This window comes from Erithacus rubecula, assembly GCF_903797595.1.
Source record: "Erithacus rubecula genome assembly, contig: scaffold_176_arrow_ctg1, whole genome shotgun sequence".
In the NCBI taxonomy this organism is placed as follows: Eukaryota; Metazoa; Chordata; class Aves; order Passeriformes; family Muscicapidae; genus Erithacus; species Erithacus rubecula.
Window position 1 is genome coordinate 131,733 of NW_027636133.1, and position 17,943 is coordinate 149,675.

The 17,943-nt window shown below is 49.4% G+C and overlaps 2 protein-coding genes across 3 annotated transcripts in view; both read right to left on the reverse strand.

Moving 5' to 3' along the window:
• LOC306815637 (leucine-rich repeat-containing protein 14-like) overlaps positions 1 to 16,865 on the reverse strand; it is a 21,324-nt gene extending 4,459 nt beyond the window's left edge. Inside the window, exons 1-4 of one of the 2 annotated variants that reach the window (XM_079332207.1) lie at positions 16,740 to 16,865; positions 16,453 to 16,568; positions 2,310 to 2,615; positions 1,580 to 2,209 (exon numbers count right to left, since the gene is read on the reverse strand). In XM_079332207.1, coding sequence (XP_079188333.1) covers positions 1,580 to 2,209; positions 2,310 to 2,602 — 923 coding nt within the window. In that variant the 5' untranslated portion in view covers positions 2,603 to 2,615; positions 16,453 to 16,568; positions 16,740 to 16,865. Of the gene's footprint in view, positions 1 to 1,579; positions 2,210 to 2,309; positions 2,616 to 15,453; positions 15,940 to 16,452; positions 16,569 to 16,739 lie in introns of those variants that run through there. The other variant, XR_013777430.1, reaches the window with a different exon arrangement.
• LOC306815639 (leucine-rich repeat-containing protein 14-like) overlaps positions 12,943 to 17,943 on the reverse strand; it is a 74,671-nt gene continuing 69,670 nt past the window's right edge. The window contains exon 2 of the mRNA XM_079332209.1: positions 12,943 to 13,725. Within this exon, the coding sequence (XP_079188335.1) occupies positions 13,356 to 13,725 (370 nt within the window). The 3' untranslated portion in view covers positions 12,943 to 13,355. The remainder of the gene's footprint in view (positions 13,726 to 17,943) is intronic.

The following is a 17,943-nucleotide window of genomic DNA, read 5'->3' on the forward strand; positions in this document are numbered from 1 at the left end:
ATTTTGCTCGCCTTTTGGAGACTGATTGTGCTTCTGCAATAAGTAACCTTTTAGCAACTATTAGCTGGCTTTGCTCATTTAAGCAACCCAACTGAGTAGGTGCCCAGAGTACCCCGGATGGCTTCGTAACCTCACAATTTGGTGCCCTGTGTCTGGGTACCCCTGGCGCACAACCTTGCATCAAAGCCTGAGAATCATGGAATTATGCAATCATGGAACCATGGAATGATGGAATGACCTGAAGCGGGGGACATATCTTCAAGACTCACTGAGTTTGATCCTGAGAATCCTGGGATTTTGAAAATTGATGGGGTCTTGGAGTTATGGAATGGGTGAGCGTTGGGAAAGGCCTCCGAGAACATCAAGTTCAAGCTGTGAGAATCATGGAATTGTGGGATCACAGAAACATGGAATTGTGAAATTGAATTGTGGAATTAATGGACAGCTGTGGCTGGAAAAGGTCACCAAGACCATCAAGTTTGACTTACTGAAAATCGCAGGATTTGGAATTATGGGGTGATGAAACTTGGAATCACAGATGTTGGGCAAAATCTCTAAGGACCATCAAGTTCAAGCTTTGAGAAACATGGAATTATGGGATCGTGGAGCCAGGGCATTGTGGTATTGTGAAGTTACGGGGTATTGGGATCACAGAGTGATGGAATATTAGGATTGTGGGATATTGGGGTCAGGGTGTCATGGAATTACGGGATCATGGAGTTACAGAATCATGGAGTTACGGGATCGTGGAGCAGTTAAAGTTGGAAAAGGCTTCTGGTTCATCAAGGCAAATGATTGGAAAACCTGCAATCGAGGAATGATGGGATCATGGAGTCCTGGACTTTTAGGATAATGGATTGTGGGAATCTGGGATCACTGAGGTTGAAAAAGCTGTCAGGGACCATTGAGCCCAAACTTTGGGAATTCTGAATCGAGGATTGGGATAATGGAATCATGAGAATATTGAGTTAATGAAATCCTGGAATTGTGAGGTCATTAAGATTGGAGAAGATCTGCAAGATCCTAAAATTCAGCCTTTGGGAATCCTGGAAATACAGCATTTTGGGATCATGGAATTATGGGATGATGGAATCATTGAGTCATGAGCCACTGGGATAACGGAATCACAACATCATGGGAACATTGGGATAATGAATTCCTGGAATCAATGGATCCTTCCAGCTGTAAAACCCATTGAGCCCCAACTTTAGGAATCCTGGAAACAAGGAATTTGGGATCATCAATTTATGGGATAAGGAAACGCTGACTCATGAACTACATGGACAACAGAATCACAGGATCATGGGAATATTGGCATAACGAAGTCCCCAGAATCACAGGATCACTAAAGTTGGCAAAGACCTCCTAGATATTGAAGTTCAGCCATTGAGAATCCTGGAATCATGGAATTATGGGACAATGGAGTCAAAAACTATTGGGATAACGGAATCTTGGGAAAATCAGGATAATGAAAACCTGGAACCACAAGATCATTCAGATTGCAAAAGACCCCCACAATCCCTGAGGCCTTGGGAATCCCCCCGGAGTGCGAGAAGGCCCCGCTCTGTGAGGAACTCACCAGAGGATCTGGTGCAGATTCCCAGAGAGCTGTGAAGATGCCAGGTTGAGCTCCCGGAGGCTGGGCAGCATTCCCAGCTGCCTGGCCACGCTGCGGATTGTCATTGCTGATTCTGGTGTCAGGTTCTGCACGTCCACCTTGCTGTACCGGCACTTGAGGCTGCGCAGCTCTAGGAAGCGCGAGAGGTGAGGCAGGATCACCGAGAGCCCGGTCAGTCCCAAATTGTTGAAGCACAATTCCACCCTCCGCAGACAGGATGGATCCAGAGATTCCAACAAAGTCACAATCTCGGATGCTGAGATGTCCACCGCTTGGAATTCGCGGCACTTGAGGCGCAGGGGGCCGGTGGCTCCGGTCTGGAGCGCGTCGCGCAGGATCCCATAGGACGTTCCGTTGACGAACAGGTCGGTGTGGACATCCACGCCCAGGGGCTCCAGAGCCGCTGCGGACGCAGCGTCTCCAGAGTGGCCTTTGGGCCACTTGGATCCGTGCCTCTGGAATTCCTGCTGCTGCTTGGACACCTCCACACAAGCCTTGGCCAAAGCCTCACTGATGAACCACACAGTCAACCCAGCGGGAGTGTCACTGGACACGCAGTCTGAGAGTCTGGTCATGTCCAGCACGCGCAGGCTGGAAAAACGAGAATAAACCTTTAGGGAAATGTGCGAGGATGGAATGAGGAATTGGAGAAATTGGAGGATGTGACCATGCTGGGATTCCCAATACCCACATGGAATGGCAGCCAGGGTGTTCCAGCTCCCGCTGAAGCTGCGCCACCACGGCCTGGATGACGGTCTCAACGCAGAGTGTGCCGGGATGATTCTGGAGCAGCTCTCGGTGCCCCACGAGCCGCTGGAGGTGGAGCACTGGGAAGGGCCAAGCGGCCACCAAATCCCGCAGGACCAGGGCTGTTCCATCCAGGAATGCCACTTGGAAAAGGACGGGATAGAGATGTGCAGGAAGGGCAGGAAGAGGGCGCTGGGCGACAACGCGGCGGGCGCAGAGGAAAAGGAGAGAATCCATGGATTCTGGGGCACTGTAGGAATTAGGTGAAATTGGGGGGACCCCCCGAAGATGAGGAGGAACCAGAGGAGAATTCCGGGGAAACTCCGAATCCAAGTATATCCTGAAAAAAAGGGAAGCTGTGGGAGAAGATGCGGGCGGTGTTGTGAGGGTGCCCCCACCGCAGCTCCCTAAAAAGGGGGTCTCAGGGTAACCCCACCCTACCAGGGCCACCTCAAAATCCCGAAATTCTCACAGGGATCCCCAAGTGATCCCAAAGTTCCCTCAGGGATCCCCAAAAGCGGCTCTGCCCCCCCCAGCATGGTGTCCCCCCCACTCACCACCCGACCGCAGCCCCAACTCGCCCAGGGCCGTAGGGAAGCTTCACTTCCTTATTTACTTGTTGTTGCAACCAATCAGCGTGAGAGATTCACTCTGGAGGTGGATTTTTACATCTAATAGGATCTTAAACAGTCTGTCATTGTTTTATTTAACTTTCATTAGCCCAAGAGCGATGTGGGGAGACGCTTTAACATTCTGCCTTTCCATTTGCTGCCGTTGCTGTCAATCAATAATCACTGCCTTTCTATTGGCTGGCGATTGGCGGGGGCGGGAGGGTCTGTCTGAGGAGACTCTCCCGTGTCCGCCGAGCCTCCCTCCAGCTCGATCCCGATTCCCGATTCCCAATTCCGATCCCGATCCCGGTTCCCGCGGCCATGGAGCGGCAGCAGGAGCTGAAGGTGCTGCTGAAGCGCTGGGACGAGGAATTCCTGCGGGAACAGCGGCGGAAACGCAGCCAGGGGCTCCTGAGGGGCCGCGGCGGGGATTTGTGAGAGGGGAAATCCCTGAGGGGAATCCCTGGAAATGGGGGCGGGGGGGGGAGGCTGGTTTGGGGTTCTGTTCGAGGGGTGATTGCGGTGGCTGAGGAGGTCCTGGAGGTAGTTTAAGTTTGCTGGGGTTTGTTTGGTGTGATTTAAGGGTTCCCTGGAATGAGCTGGATTTGTTTACGGGTCCTTCGGCTGGTTTTGAGATGCTAGGGGGTCTTTATGATGATTTTGAGTGGTGTTGGAATGCAGGATTTAGAATAGGGGAGTCCTGGGGTTTTTTGTGCTGTCCTTGTGGTGGTTTTGGGGTCTTTGGGCTGGGATTAGTAGGCCCTGGAATGGGGCAGGTTTGTTTTGGTGGGGTACTAATAGTTTTTGAGATATCCCTGGAAGGAGGGGGGTGGCTGTTTGGGGGGCTGCGGTATTTTAGGGGGTGTGAGAGAGTTTTTGCGGTTGTTAAGACATCTGAGGAATGAGTGGGATTTCCTTAGGAGGGTCCTGGGGCTTTTTGGGTTGTCATTGGGGTAGTTTTGCAGTACCAGGGGGGTCTTTAGGGTGATTTGGGGATCCCTGCAATGACGGGGACTGATCTGGGGCAGGCACTGGGGATTTTTCGAGTGCCCTTAAGAGTGGATTTTAGAGTGCTGGGTGTGGCTTTTGCATGTGAGAGCGTCCTTAGATATCTTTAGGGAGTCCCTGGAATGGGGCAGGATTCTTTTGGGGGTCCTGGGTCTTTTTGGCGTGCCCCACAGTGACTCAGAGCGGGCAGGCAGGGCTGCAGGTTTGCACACTAGTGAGGTTTGCTGTGTGTTGTTTGCTGTGTTTCTATTGCCCGCTTGGTTTTGGGGTTTTTGATAGGGATGTTTTTTAAGCCATGGATAAGTGGGAATGGTACAAGTGCGTGCAAGCAAATGGAACCCTGAGAAAAGGATGAGTCTGTGCAGAGCCATTCCTGCCCACAGTGTTTGAGCTGGTCAGTGGTTCCAGGGCTCTGTGGTGTGAACAGCTGAACGATCTCCTTTCTCTGCTGCCTGTGGGAAATGGATTTGTAGAGAGTTCTCAGGGCCTGCCAGAATGCTCACACTGTGTGCATCTGTGTGCAAACTTGGAGATAAGAAATGCTGACTTAGAAATGCCATGGAGTAGGACAGATATTGTTGAGAGAGAAATGGAGCTTGAAAAAAGTTTCAAAGAATGACCTTGCAAAGTAGACTGGATAATTTCAAGAAACAGAACTGTGAAACATGGATTGTCATAGGACCAACAAGGCATGATTTCAGATGATTGACTGTGAGGCATTTGACAGCAGGACGTGACAAAACCTGATTGGCCAAGAAATGCTTCTCATGAATTGTAATCAGGAAATAGTTGGGTTCTCATTGTAATGGTGTGAATGATAACATCTGTCATGTGGCTGGACAGTGCCCAGGCAGAAAGGGACCTGGGGCACTGATGGACAGCAGCTGGACATGAGCCAGCAGAGTGCCCTGGGGGCCAGGAAGGCCAATGGCCCCTGGATCAGGAATGGTGTGGCCAGCAGGAGCAGGGAGGTCATTCTTGCCCTGGACTCAGCACTGGTGAGGCCACACCTTGAGTGCTGTGTCCAGTTGTGGCCCCTCAGTTTGGGAAGGACGTTGAGACGCTCGAGCGCGTCCAGAGGAGGCAACGAGGCTGGTGAGGGGCTGGAACACAAACCCTGTGAGGAACGGCTGAGGGAGCTGGGCTTGTTGAGCCTGGAGAAAAGGAGACTCAGGGGTGACCTTCTCACTCTCTACAGCTCCCTGAAAGGTGGCTGTGCTCAGGTGGGGTTGGTCTCTTTCTCCAGGCAGCAACTGACAGAACCAGAGATCACAGCCTCAATCTGCAGCAAGGGAAATTTAGTTTTGAAATTTGAAAAATGTTTTTCACGGTAGGAGTGATCAAGAATGGTCTGCCCGGGGAGGTGGTGGAGTCACCGTCCTTGGATGTGTTTAAAAAAGACAGGATGTGGCACTCAGTGCCATGGTCCACTTGACGTGTTAGGGCAGGGTTGTGCTGGGTTATCTTGAAGGTCTCTTCCAACCTCGGGATTCTTTGAGTACTCTTTCTAATCCAAAAATAACCCAAATCCCAAAAAAAACCTCAATCCCCTGAAAACCTCCAATCTTCCAAAACACAAAATTCGCTCAAAAGCCCCAAGTCCTGAACTCCACCCAAAAAATCCCAAACCCTAAAATATCCAAATCTTCACCAGAAAGCCCCAAATCCCCAGAAGCAGTGAACTCTCAAAACCCCCAAATCCTCCTCTAAAACCCCAAATCTATGAAATCACTAAATCCAAAAAAAGCCCCAAAGACTCCATAATCCTTAAATCCTAAATTCCGTCTCTAATTTTTCTCATCCAGTTGACATCGAGGAGGCTTCGCAGGAAACGCACAGTGAGTTTAGGGGAATAATTTGGGATATGAAACTTTCAAAACTGCCAAAACAAGTAAAAATCTATTGATCATCATTAACCTGTCCATTCTGATTCACGTAATAAAAACATTTGACGGTTCCAGGCCCCTTCCACTGTCCCTGCAGGTACCGGGGCCGCAGCAGCGCCCCCACCCTGATGGCGACAGCCACCGGCGACCCCCGACACGGCCGGGCCACCTCCCTGTCGCGACAGGCGACAGCGACAGCAGCGCCACCGGCGCCACCCGGATGTGGCCAATGGGGAGCGGAATGTGTGCGCACCTCGGGTGCTGCGGGGGGAAAAGGGTCTGGGGGAAGGAGAAGTGGAAGGAGAGGGGCTGGGGGAGGTGTCCTGTTGTTATGGGGGCACCTATAGATCCCCAGACCCTATAGAACCCCCAGAGCTTCTCTATAGAGTCTAAGGGCCCTAGAGAGCCTCAGCGACCCCATAAAAATCCCCTATAGGCGGCTCCTGGCGCTGTGTGCCCTCATTGATCCCCTATAGATGCCCCCCCCACACCAGCTCTATTTCCCACCATTTTGCCCTCCAGACCCTCAGGGCCCCACAGGCACCGGGAGAAGCAGCGGGACGAGGAAAAAAGTTGGAAAATTAGCAGGAAAATATCAGGATGAGGGAAAAATCTCTGGGATGAGGTACAAAAACTCCTAGGATGAGCTGGAAAAACAGTGGGATGAAGAAAAAAGTAGCAGGATGGGAAAAAAAGTTAGATGAGCTGGAAATAACCAACAAAATCAGGTGGGAAAATATCAGGATTCGGGAAAAATCTCCAGGATGAGATAGAAAACACATGGGAGAGGGTGAAAAAAACAGCGGGTAAGTGAAAAAAGTAGCAGGGTTAGGAGAATAATGTTAAATGAAGGGAAAAGGCAGCAAAATGAGGGGAAAAAAATGAAGTGAGCTGGAAAACATGAAAATGAGGATGAAAAAAGAGAAATGAGGTGAAATAACACCAAGGATGAGGCAAAACCCAACAGAATAAGGCCCAAAATACTAAAATTCAGTGGAAAACTGCTGGAATCAGGTGGTAAAACACTAAAATGAGGAGGAAACACCCCAGGATGAATGGAAACTCACTGACATGAGCAAAAATCCCAAAAAAGTGAGGCAGAAAAGCACCAGGATTTGGCAGGAAAACAGTAGCATGAGGGGTGGAAAAGCAACAGAATAAGGTCCAAAATACCAAAATGAGGTGGAAAAACAGCAGGATGTGAGGGAAAATACGGTGAGAAGGGAAAAAAAGCCTCAAAGTGAGGTGGAAATAGCAAAAATAAAAGGGCAAAAAAAAATGAAAGAGGGAAAGAAGAATGGGATGGGGGGGGGGAAATCCTGAGATGAGGTGGAAAACAGAAAAATGAGTGGGAAGAAACTTTGATGAGGAGAAAAACACTGGGGAAGGTGGAAAAACACCAGTATGCCAAATCCGCCAAAATGAGGTGGAAAAACAGTGGTAAAAAGTAAGAAGACCCCAGAATGAGGTGGACAAATACCAGGATTAGATGGAAAAACTCAAAAATGAGGTGGAAATGAAGAAAATCGTGGTGGATTCATAGATCGGAATAAGGATTGGGAAACATCCCCCAGCAAATCCCATCTGGGCATGATAGACTCAGGATCTGGGATAGGATGAGTTTCTTTCCAACAGGATCACAGCAGGGTAACAAGACCCCAAATCCAACTTTTTCCTCTCCAGTTCACTTTTCCCTGGCTTTCCCTCAATCCCTCCAGCAGGGATGAGGCAGAAAAGTACCAGGATTTGATGAAACATAATTAAATACTTGGATTAGGCAGCAAAATACTGGGATGAGGGGGAAAATAACGGGATGAGAGGGAAGCCATTGGGATAGTGAGGAAAAACCTCAAAACGAGGCAGAAGAGCTACAAAACCAGGGATAAATCTTGGGATGGGGTAGAAAAACATCAGGAGGAGGCGGAAAACTAACAAAACCAGGCAGTGTGGTGACTGAGACTGATAGCACTGTAGATTTAATTAGCAAATGCAATTTATCAAACAAGATGTCTTGGCAAGAGCTAACAGAGTGTCCTGGTTTAGGGCAAATTTGGGGAGCACCTCTGGAAGGAGCCCCCAGAAAAGAAACCCCCACAACTCCTCTCCCCACCACCGGGTTCGGGAAGAATTTCCTCAGAGGAAAGTGGAAAAAAACTGTTTATTTCTCAACACAAGGAAAAAAAAAATGAACAGCCCCAGATGACAAAACCCTCCCCCACCGCTCTGAGAGGATGACAAACTCAAAAAGTCTCTTCTGCAAGTGGTCGGCCAGTCATCGGTCTCTGGCGCTGGGGGTGACTGCTGCAGATCACAAAATGCAGACTCCCCGTGTTCCTTGGTGCCTCCCAGGTCCCGGTCCAGAACAGGTGAGGTGGTAATCAGGGAAAGGAAAGAAAAAAGAAAAAAACAGTCCAGGGAAAGAAAAGGGATGCCAAGTTAAACTAACTAATAAGCAAAAGCAAGCCAGCAGCAAAAGCACGCGAGCAAAAGCACACAAGCCAGCGAGCCTAGCGAGCAAGCCTAGCCTCCCTAAGCCCGGACAACGGGAGAGGGGTGCCAGCTGATAACTAGACAAAACAAACCCTCACTCCCAGAGCCAGTCATGAAAGCACAGAACACGACACCAGGCATAAACAGAACACACGACTGGGGATACAAAGCACCAAAATGTCACCCCAGGACAGAGAGGAATATCCTGCCTTCCGGTTCCCACAGGGGGAAGGTGGGGGGGGGTGAACCCTGGGGATCAGGAACCTGGGGGTCAGAACCAGGAAGAGGAAGCCATAAGCTCAGCCTCTCCTGTTATATATTCTGGTAGGAGTAATGGGACTAGGAGCTATCAGCCTTTCTCCTACCAAAACAAAAAAAAAAAAAAATTTGCAAAACCCAAAGGGAGTGTGGCCAAGGCAGTGAGATCTTAAAGGAATGCTGATATTGACCCTAACATGCCATGAATTAGTCCAGCCAATCTCCAAGATCTCTTCTGATGTGTCCTAACCCACTCAGAGTTCGACCTGTGGGAAAGCACTTGGAAAAGATCTCTGAAGGGATTCCTAAGGGAAATTAAGCAAAGCACTCAGATGCAGATGGAAATCACATGAACATCTATAAGGCGAGGGGGAGCGGGCTAACCCCGAGGACCAAGCTTGGTTGTTATCCAAATTCATTCTAGATAAAATCTGTGGAGCTGCAGAAACAGTTTTTAACCTGTTGCCAACAGTTGAGACTAAGGGTAGTTATATTAATCTTAAACAGTTTGCCTCAGAGAGTTTTTTGCAGTTTGTTGACTGGCTTCATGCACAGATTGAGAGACAAGTAGGAGACCCAGTGGCACAGACAGAATTAATTAAGGAGATGGCTCCAAGGAATGCCAACGAAGCTTGCTGCAGGGTGAACCTAGGACTGCTTATCGATCCTCCACCTACTCTAGCAGGGATGATAGAAGCATTTGCCAAGAAAGCAGAGCTGTTCAGTGAACCATAGAAAAAGCTAGGACTGACAAACTCAAAAACTGTCACAACTGTAACACCAGGACTAAAGAGACAACAGATGTCACCAGAGCAGCTTCAACATGTCATCTGCTTTCAGTGTAAGAAGCCAGGACACTTCGCCAGAGGCTGTTCTCAAAGCCAGCAGCAGAAGAAGAAAAATCAAAAAGGAGAAGCAACCAACAAACAAAAAAACTAGGATCACAGCACGGACCCGCCCTGCGCCATGATATAAATACAGCAGACTCAACAGTGGAGAAAGCCTCTCTCCTAACAAAAAGTGGGAGGAAGGGAAGCGGAGTGCAGGTCAGCAAAAAAATAAAAAGGAAAACTGTAGTGACAAAGTTTGGCAGTCTCACGGGCGTTTCAGGCTTGTGACTACCAAAGCTTTTCTTTTCAGGTCTACCCATTGGACAGCCACTGGAGTGAAACTGCCGGACGACACACAAGAAATGAAGATAAATCACACAGGGCTGGACAGCGAGTATTTTGTTACTGGGGACATCGCACACGCACCTCTGGAGATTGAGGTGGCTCCCATCACCATCCAGGGAGACATAACTCACCTCCTTCTCCTGGTGTGCTGCCCTTAGCCACCCTTCTATTTGGCCAAGGGGCAAATCCTCACCCAGGCCATTCCACCGGAGGTCCCAGTAGATGACAAAGCACCTGGCATCTACTGGGCAGAAGTGGTTAGCAAGGACAAACCCATTATGGGATGCAGCCTAACCTGTGGAACAGACCATCTCCACATGGAAGGGTTGCTTGACATAGGGGCAAATATGACCATCATACCTGAGAAGATGTGGCTTTCACATTAGGACTTGCAACCCATGGCTGGCAAAATGCAGGGTGTAGGAGGGGTCATATTGGCAAAAATCTCGAAGAGCAACGTACAAATTGAGGGGCCGGATGGAAAATCGGCCAGTGTCCATCCGTTTGGTACAGACTATAAGTGCCCCCTATAGGGGAGAGACCCCATGTCCCAGTGGAGCGTCCAATTAGTTATCCCTAAGACTTCCCAGTATTTTTAGAGGCAGCCACTGTAGAGTGCCCTACCCATAAGTTAATGTTTCTGGATGACATCCCAGTTTGGGTAGGACAATGGCCATTAAATAAGGCGAAACTTAAGACACTCGAGGAGCTCGTGAAGGAGCAATTGGCCAAAGGCCACATAGAAGAGGCAAGCAGCCCTTGGAATTCCCCGGTCTTCATAATAAAGAAGCCAGGGATGGATAAGTGGCGGCTCCAACATGGCCTCTGGGAAATGAACAAAGTAATTGAGGACATGGGGTCACTCCAACCTGGGATACCTTCCCCAACGATGCTCCCCCAAAACTGGCAATTGGCTGTCCTGGACATCAAGGACCGTTTTTTCTTCCAAATTCCCCTACACCCAGAAGATGCCCCATGGTTTGCCTTCTCGGTTCCTACTGTCAATTGAGAAGGCCAATGAAGCGCTACCACTGGAAAGTACTGCCGCAGGGAATGAATTTCAGTGCTTCCATCTGCCAGTGGTACGTGGCCTCGTTGTTGTCCCCGGTGTGCGGCCAAAAAAGGGAAGTCGTCATCCTTCACTACATGGATGACACGATTCTGTGTGCCCCAATGACTCTGTACTCCAACACACACTTGACCTAGTGATTAAAGTTTTAACCTCTGGTGGATTCCAACTGCAGGAGACCAAGTCCAGAGGTGCCACCTTGGAAATACCTGGGCTTGGAGATCACTGCACAGACCATTGCTCCACAGAAATTGGAAATCGATAGTGATCACAAAACCCTAGCAGATCTCCATGCCTTGTGTGGGTCTTTGAACTAGGTCAGGCCCTGGTTAGACCTCATCAATGAAGACCTAGACCCCCTCCTCAAATTATTGAAGGGGGAGAGAGAGCTGGTTCCTCCCAGAGAACTGACCCCAGAGACAAAAGCCGCAATCAAAAAAGCACAGAAGGCTTTGGTCGTGAGGGAGGCTTATAGTTACCAGCCCAAGCTGCCTTTGAAATTCATTGTCCTGGGAAAGCTGCCACACTTGCATGGTTTGACATTCCAATGGATTGAAGGGCAGAAAGATTCACACTCAGGCACCAGGAGAAGCAGTGGGATGACGGAAAATTTTGGAAAATGAGGCGGGAAAATATCAGGAACAGGTGGAAACACCCATGGGATGGGATGGAAAAATAGTGGGATGAAGGGGAAAAGTACCAGAATGAGGGGAAAAAAGGTTAAATGAGCAGGAAAAAAGTACACAGTGAGGTGGGAAAATATCGGGATGAGGGGGAAAACAACAAAGTGTGCTGGAAAACATCAAAATGAGGATGAAAAGAGAGAAATCAGATGTAAACCCACCAAAAATGAGGCAAAAAACCAATAGAATAAGGTCCAAAACACTTCAATTCAGTGAAAAATCACTGGGATGAGGTGGTAAAATATGAACTAAAGGGAAAAACTGCCAGGATGAAGGGAAAGGCACTGACACAAGGAAAAACCCCACAAAAGTGAGGCAGAAAAGCACCAGGACTTGGCAGGACAACACTGGGATGGGGGGGGGAAATACCAAAATGAAAAAAGGTGGAAAAGCAATGGAATAAGGCCCAAAATACCCAAATGAGGTGGAAAAACATCAGGATGAGAGGGAAAATATTGGGAGAAGAGAAAAAAAAAATCCAAAACGAGGTGAAAACAACCAAAATGAAGGGGGAAAACACCGGAATGAGGGGCAAAAGAATGGGATGAGAGGAAATCCTGAGACGAGGGGGAAAACAGAAAATAAGGTGGAAAAACACTGGGATGGGGAGGGGAAACACACGGATGAGGGGGAAAAACACTGGGTAAAGGTGGAGAAACACTGGGATGAGGCAACAGGCTCCAAAATGAGATGGAAAAACAGCAATAAGAACTGAAAAACTGGAATGAGGTGGAAAACCACCAGGACTAGGTGGAAAACTCCAAAGTAAGGTTGATAGGAAGAAAATCATGGAGGATTCATAGATCGGGATAAGGATCAGGAAAGATCCTTCAGGAAATCCCATCTGGGCACGACAGACTCGGGATCTGGAATAGGATGAGTTTCTTTCCAACAGGATCAGAGCAGGATAACAAGACCCCAAATCCAACTTTTCCCTTCCCTAATTCATTCTTTCCTGGCTTTCCCTCAATCCGCCCAGCACGAATGAGGCAGAAAAATAATGACACGAAGGGAAAAATACTGGGATGAGGCAGCAAAATCCTGAAATGAGGGGGAAAATATCAGGATGAGAGGAAACTATCAGGATGGGAAGGAAACGCGGCAGAAAAGCTACAAAACCAAGGAAACATCTTGGGATGGGGCGGAAAAACATTGGGGTGGAAAACAAACAAACCCAGGCCCTGTAGTGACTTAGATTGAAAGCAGTGTAGACTTAATTAGCAAATGCAGTTTGATAACCAAGATGTCTTGGCAAGAGCTCACAGAGCTTTGAAGATTACATGAAGATTGGATCAAGACTGCGACAGGAAAGACAATTTAACTAAGTAGAAATATAAGGAAATAGAAAGTTTATCTGTGTTAAGTTCAAACCAATAAAACATAGTTAGAAAATGAGCATAAGTAGCTCACAGTAAAATTGGGATTCTGAGCACGAGTCAGTAGTCCCTGTGTCTCTCTCAGTCATCAATAGAAAAGCACCAAAACAAAAGGAAAAATCCACTGGAATGTGCCAGAAAAGCACCAGGATAAGGCGGAAAATACCTGGAGTAAACGAAGGAGGCGACAGCGCTTTTTTATGATGGCTGTGAGATTTTCCCTCCTCCGAGGTTTTCCCAGATCACAAGAACAAGTAGTCCAGGGCTTTGTGTTTGGGATCGTCAGTCCAGACGAGGTCGGTTCTCCCAGAATTCACCAGTAGCTGGGAAATCTCCGCCCTGGCTGCCGACAAAAGCTCCTCATCCACATGCTCATCAAAGAAATCCAAATCGAATTCTGATGGGTCCAACGTGTGGCAATCCAGGGGGGTGGGCTACACGACCAGCTGGAGATCCGGCAGCTCCAAGGTTTTCTGGAGCAGATCCTTGATCATAGCCTTGGACAGGTGATTGCGGTAGAGTCGCAGGAAGCGCAGGCGGGAGCAGCGCAGGAGCGTCGGGAGCAGCACGGCCAGGTCGGAATCGGCCATGTAGCATTCCATGAGATCCAGGTGCAGCAATGAGGATGAGGTTTTCTCCAGGAGCAGCCGGAGCGGCTCCAGGAGGCCTTGGGAGATGTCGTTGCCACTCAGATCCAACCTTTTGAGGGCCAGAGCGTGGATGCTTTGGGAGAGGAAGGTGAGGTCGACGGGAAGGAGGCCACAGAAGGGCAATTCCAAGCTTTCTAACGGAGCCTGCAGGTCACTGGTGGGAGGGAAAAGGGAGAGGTGAGGCCCAAGGGAGGATTAGTGGGAGCTGGAAATGTAAGAAGTCCTGAGGGAATTACGGGCAATGAGAGCTGGGATTGCTTCTGTGGAGTCATGGGATTGTGGGATGGGTGAGGTTGGGGAGGAGCTCCAAAAACATTGAGTTTGACCCCTGAAAATCCTGGGATATTGGAATGATGGGGTCATGGAATCATGAAATAATGGCATCACTGAGGTTGGGCAAAATCTCCAAGATTTGAGAATCCTGGGACTATTGGATCAATGAGCTTGGGAATTGTGGACCTACAGGACCTTGGGATCATAGAGTTTTGGAATTATGGGACCATGGAGTTATGGGATCACAGAGCCATTAACGCTGGAAAAAGTTTCAGGAACCTTTGAGAATCCTGGAATCAAGGAATTATGGGATCATGGAATCACAGAGTTCTGGGGTATTGGGATAATGGGATCATGGGAACCTGGAATCACTAAGGTTGGAAAATATCTCAAGGACCACCGAGCACAAATTTTGGGAATTCTGGAATCAAGAAATGGGATAATGGAATCATGGGACTATTAGGCTTATGATATCCGGGAATCATGGGGTCAATAAGATTGGAGAAGATCTCCAAGATCATGAAGTTCAGCCTTTGGGAATCCTGGAATTATGGGATGACAGAATCATTGAGTCATGAGCTATTGGGATCACAGAATCAGAGGGTCATGGGAACATCGGGATAATGAATTCCTAGAATCAATGGATCCTTCAGGCTGGAAAAGTCCCTCAAGACCCATTGAGCCCAAACTTTGGGAATCCTGGAAATAAGGAATTTTGGGATAATGAGTTTATGGGGTAATGGAAATGTTGAGTCACGAACTACTGGGATAAAAGAATCATGAGATCATGGGAATATTGGCATAACAAAACCGTGGAATCGTGAGGTCACTAAGATTGGAAAAGACATCCAAGATCCTGAAGTTCAGCCTTTGGGAATCCTGGAATCACGGAAATCTGGGATCATGGATTTTTGGGACAATGGAGTCACAAACTGTTCGGATAACAGAATAATGGGAATATCGGGATAATGAAATCGTGGTATCACAGGATCATTCAGCTAGACCCCCAAGATCCTTGAGCCCAACCCTTGGAAATGCCCCCATAGGAGAGAAGGTGACGGTCCATGGGGAACTTACCAGAGGATTTGGCTCAGATTCCCAGGGAGCTGGGGAGGTCCCCAGATGATCGCCCAGAGGCCGGGATGCATGGCCAATTCAGTCATCAGGTGCTGCCTGTCCATGTGCCAGAGCTTGAGGCCACGCAGCTCTGGGAAGCGCGTGAGAGGTGTGGCAGGATCAACGAGAGCTCAAAATCACCAAAGCCCAAAATGCACAGATCCACCCTCCGCAGACAGGATGGATCCAGAGATTCCAACAAAATCACAATCTCCAACGCTGAGATGAGCTTTGTTTGGAACTCGCGGCACTTGAGGCGCAGCAGGCCGGTGGCTCCAATCTGGAGCGCGTCGCGCAGGATCTCATAGCACCCTATATCAACAACCAGGTCAGCGTGGACATCCACGCCCGGGTGCTGTGGAGCAGCCTCGGCTGTGGTGGCTCCAGAGCATCCTTTGTGCTGCTTGGATCCACACCTCTGGAATTGCTGCTGGAGCCTGGACAACTCCACACAAGCCTCGGCCAAACCCTGAGTTCTGGACCAGGAGGTCAACCCCTCAGCAGTGTCACTGGACACGGAATCTGAGAGTCCAGTGATATCCAGCACACGCAGCTGGCACCTGCTGCAAAAAATAGGAAGAAACCTTCAAAATACCTGGAGATATTGGAGGCTGTGGCCATGCTGGAATTCCTAAAACCCACCTGGATTGGCGGCCGGGCTCTTCCAGCTGCTGTCGGAGCTGCTCCACCACAGCCTCGATGACGGCCTGGACGCAGCCAGTGCCGGGATGATCCCTGCGCATCTCCAGATGCCCCACAAGCTGCTGGAGGTTGAGCTCAGGGAATGGCCAAGCAGCCACCAAATCATGCAGGGCCAGAGGTCTTCCATCCAGGAATGCCACTTGGAAAAGGATGGGATAGAGACGGGTAGGAATGTCGGGAAGAGGGCGCTGGGCGACGATGCGGCGGGCACAGAGGAAACGGAGAGAATCCATGGATTCTGGGGCTCTGTAGGAATTAGGTGAAATTGGGGTGACCCCTGAGACAGAAAAATTGAGAATTAAGAATCAAGAAATGCTTTGACTAAAAGGGTGCTGGCAAAAGTGTGTTTTTACTGTAATTTACAGTGCTGACAAGAACAGAAGCACAGCAAGGCTACAAGGTGAGGTCAAGAGCTGGAGTGCACAGACAGGATGCAAGGAAAAAGGCACAAAACCCTGGAACCAGGAAAACTGATATCAACGTTCTGAAGATGACCAAAGGACAAAAAAGAGAGCATGGACAAGGAGGCAAGGTGTAAAGTTCATCTGAGAGGAAGAGTATTTATTTCATGTCAAAACCCTCAGGTGAACACCAGAGCGTACAAGGTGCAATGCTCAGCGGTGTAGAGGAGTGCAGTTAATTTTACTGTGTAGCAGAGACAGGCAATGAATGTGTATTAGGCGCATTGTGTAGACCCAGTCTGTAGAGAATAAAACCAGAGGTTGCCAAAGGTGTGCATGGTTCTGGAGGAGCTATCCCCCATGCACTTCAGTGCTCAATAAATACATACCTACTCTTATAATTTCTTTTATGGGTTTTTCCACGCTTCAGCCCCAGGATGCGAAAGCACCAGGGGAGAATTCCAGGAAAACTCCGAAAGCAAGGAAATCCCGAAGAAAAGGGAAGCTGTGGGAGAAGGTGGGGGCGGTATTGTCAGGGTACCCCAGAACTGCTTCTTAAAAAGGGGGTCCGGGAGTACCCCCACCCCACCAGGGCCACCCCAAAATCCCCCAAGGATCTCAAGCCACTCCGAGAATCTCGAAATTCCCACAGGGATCCCAAAATTATCCCACTCACCGCCCGCCCGCAGCCCCAACTCGGCCGCAGCCCGTACGGAACTTTCACTTTCGTGTTCGCGAGTTGTCGCAGCCACTCAGTGCGCGAGTCCCACCCTGGAGGCGAATTAATTCGATTTTACAGCTGCCTGTCATTGTTTTATTGAATTGTCATTGGCTCAATGGCGTCGCGGGCAAACGCTTTGTCATTTCGCATTTCCATTGGATCCTTTCTCTGTCAATCACTATTCCCTGCTTTCCTATTGGCTAACGCTCGGCCGGAGCCGGAGCTTCGCTCTGAGCTGACTCTGGGTTCCCCACCGACTCTCCGGTCCCTCATTGCAATCCAAGGTCTTCGATCCTGAACCCTGATCCCGATCCCGGATCCCCGATCCCGGTTCCCGCCGCCATGGAGCGGCAGCAGGAGCTGAAGGTGCTGCTGGAGCGCTGGGAAGCGGAATTCCTGCGGGAACGGCGGAAAAATCCCAGCCAGGTGCTCCTGAGGGGCCGCGGCGGGGATTTGTGAGGGGGGAAATCCCTGAGGGCAATCCCCGGAATTGGGGGATGCTGGTTTTCGGGACCCCGGGATGATTTTGGAGTGCTGGGGGCCTTTGGGGTGGTTTAGGGTTTTAAATCTCCCTGGAATGGGGAGATTTGGTTCACGGCGGTCCTGAGGATTTTGTGGTGTCCCTGAGAGTGGTTTTTTTTTTCTGTGCTTGTGTGCTTTTGGGGTGATTTTTTGGTCAGAGAAGAACTTTGGGTTAGTTTGGCGATCCCTGGAATGAGTGGGATTGATTTACGGCGACCCAGGATATTTTGGGGTTTCCTTGGGGTTGTTGTTGGTGTCCTTGAGGTGCTTTTGGGGTGCGTGAGGAGTTTTTGAGGCGATTTCAGGATGCTCGCAATGAGAGGGAATGTTTTGGGGGGTACTGGGTGTTTTTGGGGTGTGCAAGGAGTGGTTTTTGTGGTGCTGGGGTGGTTTTGGTGATTTAGGGGTGTCCTGCAGTTGGGGGAATTATTTTAGGGGAGTCCTGGGGCTTTTCGGGGTGTCCTTAGGCTGGTTTTGGGGTCTTTGGGGTGGTTTAAGGAGTCCCTGGAATGGGTAGATTTGGTTTAGAGGGGTCCTGGACGTTTTCGGGGTGTCCCTTCAATGGGAGAGCTCATTTTTGGGATTTCCTGAGGAGTTTTAGGGGGTCTGAGGGAGTCATTGGAGTTGTAGGGGATAC